The following is a 6,350-nucleotide window of genomic DNA, read 5'->3' on the forward strand; positions in this document are numbered from 1 at the left end:
TATGTAGATATAGATGTAGATGTACATGCATGGCATGTGACCTAACACCCTCCGCCACACGTCCCTGCATTGGCTTGTGGTGCATTACGCAGAAATAATGCAAGCTCAATAATTTTTAAACTACAACCATACATTTTTCTACATTGCTTTCCTTTTAAAGGTTTACCCTTTGTTTCAAATCGCGATGTGCATCTGTATTTCCGGAACCGTTGTATTTTTGATCAAGATGTCGCTCGTGTCGGGAGGGGGAGTACTCAATTTTCCCCCGGCGCACCCCGGGGCGGCCTTCTCCCGCGGGAGGAGCTGTTAGGAAGGGAATCGATTGAATTGGTGGTGACGATGGCGCGATGGTGATTCCGGTGCAGTTAACGTTTCCGGGCGACGAGGGGTGGGCGAGGAAGGAGGCGGGCGACTAAGTTTCTCCCCGCCGCCCCTCCTCCCGCAAACCACCCTTCTCTAACTCTCCCTTATTTAGCAGATGGCAGCACGGAACGTGAGATAATTCTCAGGAGCTTCCGGCAATTCCAGGGTGACGCCTCCTTTTCCCACTCCCTCCCTCAAACCTTCCAGTTCTTTCTTTTTTGGAAAATGTTTTATCTTCTCCAGCATCCCAAGAGCCCTCCTCCCTCCAGCCGATCCGTAAACATCTCCATTTGCTACCGTCTACACAGCTGGGTTTTTCGACCAGACGTGCTTTCTCGTTTTTGTAGAACACTGCCTTGTGCCAATTCTTACACAGTTTATTCCGTCCTCTGCTCCGCGACTGAAGTATTCCTTCTGGAGCCGATGGCAGTTGAGATTGAGTCAAAACTTAGAAAAATATTCATAATAGATTATGTGCTAAGGCGTCAGATGCCGCAAAAGTGCTTCAAGACCTAGTATTTTCCAAGTAAAATGATCTTGTAGAAACTATTGGAAAAGTAACCAGCTAAAAGTTACCTTCATACAACTAGTTTGTTGCAATTACGAATTTATTATGGTGTAATTGTCGACTTTTCGGCATGACACAGTGCCACATTGCGTTAACCGGATGCCATGGTGAAGAATTATTGAGAACAGGGTAGAAATACAGAGAGAGAAAATATTTTGATGACGATAAAATCTTAGATTTTATAAAAAAATGCCAGTTAAAATGGAGAATGAGGAAAAAATGGCCGTGAGGACGAATGAAAACCGATATTCGTGGAAAGTTTTGTGATATGGGGTGCAAGCACAAAGTGGAAAGGGTAAGGGAAAAGGGGCAGGAAGGACATTTAAAGGGTTAGGTAATGGGAACAGGCATTCACTTAAAATCCCTAATAATACGAGGGTCATCCGGAAAGTAGTACCCGTTCGTGCCGCATGAAGTGCTGACGACGCGAGTAGCCGCTGGACGAGGTCAGATAGCTTCAGTGGCTTGTCTGCCTTCTCTGAGCCAAGTTGCGTGACGCTAGCATTGCCTGTGTTGTTTCTGTGATTGTTTACAATGTTTAAAAAAATTGAGAACGCCGCCAGTTGTGAAGTGAGGGCAGTGATTAAATTCCTCAATGCAAGAAACGTTCGCCCATGTGATATTCATCGCCAATTAAAGGAGGTGTATGGAGACAATGTAATGGACGAGTCGTCTGTTCGGCGGTGGTGTCGCAACTTCAACATGGGGAGGGGGAACACACACGACGATGAGCGTTCGGAGAGACCGTCTGTCATTACAGACCAACTGGTGAGCTCAGTTGACGAATTCGTGAGGAACGATCGGCGCGTCACAATTGATGACATCTGTGAGCATTTTCCCAATGTTTCTCGAACAATTGTTCATGAAATTGTTAAACACCATCTGCATTATGCAAAAATTTGTGCAAGATGGGTCCCTCGCGTATCTCAATGAGCTGGCGGCGAAGGACTATGCAGCAGGAATACAGAAACTTGTCACACGTTATGACAAATGCCTTAATTTGCTTGGAGATTATGTTGAGAAGTAGTTTAAAGTATCCTCTTTCAAATAAAATTTTTTATGTTTGTTAATATTTACTTTTGTGTCTTTATTTCACGAACGGGTACTACTTTCCGGATGACCCTCGTACGTGCATAGCCCAGATAATTTAGCGAAAAACTTAGTCTGAAACAAGTATTAACCTTACAAGATACATAAGTTTTCGTGTGTATTGAAAAGGAGGGATATGAAAATGATTAAACATTGAATGTTATGCAAATAATATACTAAACGCAATCTTTTACTGTCAAAATCGAGGATATAGCAATAGTCCTACCCTATAAATAATAAATCAGAGCGAAATTATTATAATTTAGGAGCACTGATAGATTCGAGGACCATTATAGTCCCTTAAAATCCAGAATTATAAAAAAAAAGCGATGCCAGTAATGCTAGTCTTCTTTCTTGGCTTCTTTCTGCAGGAACAGTTTTTAACCAGCTATGTAATACGGCCCAACAAGCAGGCCTTTTCGGTGCCAAAGCAGATCGTTGTACAACTTTGAATTTCGGAGGTCTTTCTTCTTTTCCCCATTATGTCTCCCGGCAACTATGAGTTGACTGTAATGGGCCCCGAGCCACCCATCCTCGGGAGGAAGGAAAACTGCTTCTGACAGACGTCTCTCTAGGGCTTGGAGGAAAAAGAGGGATGATCTATGCTTATTAAGTCACCGGGAAGATGCGTGTCCAATTAAGTTGGGGATTCTCGGCTGAGTGTCTTCTTCCCTTTCCTCGTCTCCTGGGAGGGGGGGGGGGTGGAAGTGTCCCCTCGGGTGGTGCACGACGCGTCTGGAATGTCGGTCGCTCGCTGGCTCGCCTGATTGGACTGGAAACGCCGAGAGATCCAGCAAGAGCGCGCCCTCCCTCCCACCGCCGATCCGTCTCCTCGCGTTCGATCTGGCGATTGATTCGCTCCGGCGCGAGGGGCCTCCGTCCGTGGGCGTCGTCGGGGGGGGGGGAGATTCCAACGGGCGCGTTGCCTGTGTCGCGTGGCATTCTTGGGCGAAGGGAGAGGTGCCACCCCGGGAGGAAACCAGCCGAATGGAGGCAAAGAGAGGCGTCTTCCAGGAATCCGCGGGTGGGAAAGATGAACGGATGCGGATGCACAGTGATTCCATTGACTGAGTCGACGTGTGTGCCGGACCGAGTCCCTGGACTAGGGCCCACTCTAGATGCACTATTTAAACTAGGTGGCCACACTCGACTAAAAAGTAGCCCACTTCATCGAGATTCTGGGATCACTAAATGTCTCTCCATGTGATACTCTCGTGAGTTTCGACGTGGTGTCACTTTTCACAAAGCTCCCTTGCGGGAATCCCTGGCCATACTTCAAAGACTCACCAGCAAAGGACTACCACCAGACTTTCCAAAACTGATTGAATTCTGCCTGGAGAATGACTACTTCCTATGGAACGGCGAAATATACCAGCAAACGGAAGGAGCGGCCATGGGATCACCATTGTCTCCTGCCATCGCCAACATATTCATGGAAGACCTCGAGGAGAAAGCGCTCTCATCCTGCAACCTCCCTCCCAAATACTGGCTACGCTACGTGGACGACACCTTCGTCATCTGACCACATGGAGAGGAGAAATAAGAAGAGTTCCACCGAGAATTGAACAACATGAACTCGGCCATAACATTCACGAAAGAACTCGAGAAAGACGGACGCCTCCCGTTCCTTGACGTACTCGTGACGAGGAAGTTAGACGGAACTCTCGGCCACTCAGTGTACAGAAAACCTAAGCACACTGATCGTTACCTCCACGCCACTTCAAATCACCACCCTCAGCAAAAAGCAGGCGTCATCAAGACCCTGTTCTCCAGAGCAGAGAGAGTGTCAGACGCAGAATCACTCCCGGCAGAGAAAAAACACCTAAACAGAGCCATGAGAAACAACGCCTACGATAATGCCTTCATCAGAAGAGCCGTGAGGAAAAGAGAACCCGACAACAAGAGGAAGGAGAAACCCGCTGCTTTCGCCCTTCTTCCCTATGTAAAATGCACTACCGATCGAATAACACGCATCCTCAGCAAAGAAAATGTCGTCACACGTTTCGGCACTGTGAAGAAGCTAAAGGACATATTCCCCTCAGCCAAATACAGACTCCCCCCTCTACTGACCGAAAGGGTGTACAAAGTGACATGCAGCTGCGGCGGAAGCTACGTTGGCCAGACTGAACGTGCAATAGAAACACTCATAAAAGAACACAAAACATCTGTGAAAAACAAACAAAGGAGAAGATCAGCCGTTGCGGGGCACATCATGTCGGAGCCAGGGCATAAAATAGACTTCGAATACACGAAAGCCTTAGCGAAGAAACAATACTAATTCCCCAGGCTAATTCGTTAGCCTCCGATCTTGCAGGACTCCCCTTAACCGATCTGGGGTCCATTACACGGCGGAAGCGGCGAGTAAGGTAGCGGATAGGATACTCGACCACTGTAGGCCTTTTTTAGGATAGAGAGCAGGTCACTTAGTGCGTCAATAACATCTGGGGATAGCGCGTATAATATTATTAATAAAAATATAAAAGTCATTGACAACACTGGCAATGATTTAGAAAGACATGTGACACGCACTTCCCCACAAAGGCGTCCTAAACTAGAGTCAGGCACAAATAAGGACGTTATTCAACATCAAAATAATTTAACTATACTTGTTATAAATTGCAGAAGCCTCAAGAACAAATCAGCGGATCTAGAACACATAATCCAAACTCATTCCGCTGATATAGTATTAGGCACAGAGAGTTGGCTGTGCAATGATATTAATGACCAAGAAATTTTCCCAATAGATTTCAAAGTTTACCGACACGATAGAGATACAAGACCCGGAGGAGGGGTTTTCGTGGCAGTTAAAAGTCATTTTGAAAGCAGGCAAGTTTCATTTGAAAATAATAACATAGAAAGTGTTTGGTGCACCTTACTACGGACCAATCAACCCAACATAAATTTATGCTCTTTCTACAGACCTCCAGACTCAGATTTGAAAACACTTCACACCCTCAACGATCAAATTTACAATTTTACACGTAAATATAATAACAGCATAAACATAATTGGTGGCGACTTTAATCTCCCTGGTATAGATTTGGACAACAATATCGTTAAATCTGGGACCCGCGATCGCGAATCTTGCAATTCCATGATAAAATTGGTTCAAAGAAACTCCCTCCATCAAGCAGTACGCATGCCCACCCGTGGAAAGAACACATTGGATCTATTTCTTGCAAACACGCCTGAACGTATTATTAGTGTATCAACTGATGAGGGCTTGACTGACCATAAAGCAATTAATGTCCACTTGGACATAGAAATAAAAAAGATCATTAAACCAAAAAGAAAAATTTATAATTACCATAAAACAGACTTTGAATCCTTTGCCAATCAATTAAACTCTTCACTACCCGAGTTCAAAATCCGCTTAAGTCATGTCAACGTGGAAGAAACTTATTTATCGACAGAATTTATCAATATCATGCAAAAAGGAATCGTAGATTTCATACCTATAAAATACGTTAAAGCAAATCGCGACCCCAGGTGGTACAATGAAGACGTTAGAAAAGCCCATCGAAAGCAGAGAATGCTACACTCTAGGGTAAAGAGGGCAGGCGTGAACACATCATCTCCTGAGAATACACAATTATGGGACACATATAGATCCTCTAAAATTGAAACCAAAAAACAATTACGTAGCGCCTTACTGGAATTTAAACGCAAAGTACTTTGCGAGCACTTGGACACTGACCCCAAAGCTTTCTGGTCATATGTTAGGGAAGTAAATGGGAGTAAACAAACCGTGGCTTGCTTAAGGGATTGTAGCAATATAATTCATACAGACAGTGAGGGTAAAGCTAACATCCTAAATTCATTCTTCCAAAGCGTTTTCTCGAATGATGTTGCCACCGCATATCTCCAAGAAACAATACATACTCCACCCATGGAAAAAATAACAGTGGACCAACAAGGAATTCTAAAATTGCTTAACGAGATTAAACCCAACAAATCCCCGGGTCCCGAAAATATACCAGCTAGGGTGATAAAACATTTAGCTCCAAACATTGCCCCGTACCTTGAATTTATATTTAACAAATCCCTCACAGAGTGCAAAGTTCCTAAGATTTGGAAAACCGCGCAAATAACGCCTATTTTTAAAGGTGGTGACAGGGAGGATCCCAGTAATTACAGACCTATATCTCTCACTTCTATCTGTTGCAAAATCTTAGAGCACATAATTGTCAGTTCAATAATGAGACACCTTGACAATATTAACTTTTTAAGTGACAATCAACACGGATTCAGGAAAACCCGCTCCTGCGAAACCCAATTAGGATTATTTACACATGATTTACTTGTATCTGGTGAGAGAGGTAGGCAAGTG

The 6,350-nt window shown here is 44.6% G+C and overlaps 1 protein-coding gene across 1 annotated transcript; it reads left to right on the plus strand.

The window, feature by feature from the left end:
• The first annotated feature begins 3,590 nt into the window (after window positions 1-3,590).
• LOC139698619 (uncharacterized) lies at window positions 3,591-4,298 on the plus strand. Its single transcript, XM_071597462.1, has one exon. The coding sequence runs from the start codon at window positions 3,591-3,593 to the stop codon at window positions 4,296-4,298; it is 708 nt and encodes a 235-aa protein (XP_071453563.1).
• Window positions 4,299-6,350: the final 2,052 nt, after the last annotated feature.

This window comes from Hetaerina americana, unplaced genomic scaffold (genome assembly GCF_022747635.1).
Source record: "Hetaerina americana unplaced genomic scaffold, ioHetAmer1.1.p SCAF_9, whole genome shotgun sequence".
Taxonomy (NCBI): domain Eukaryota; kingdom Metazoa; phylum Arthropoda; class Insecta; order Odonata; family Calopterygidae; genus Hetaerina; species Hetaerina americana.

Coding starts and splice junctions, on each gene's coding strand:
- LOC139698619 (XM_071597462.1), top strand. CDS start 3,591: ATGAACTCGGCCATAACATTCACGAAAGAACTCGAGAAAGACGGACGC.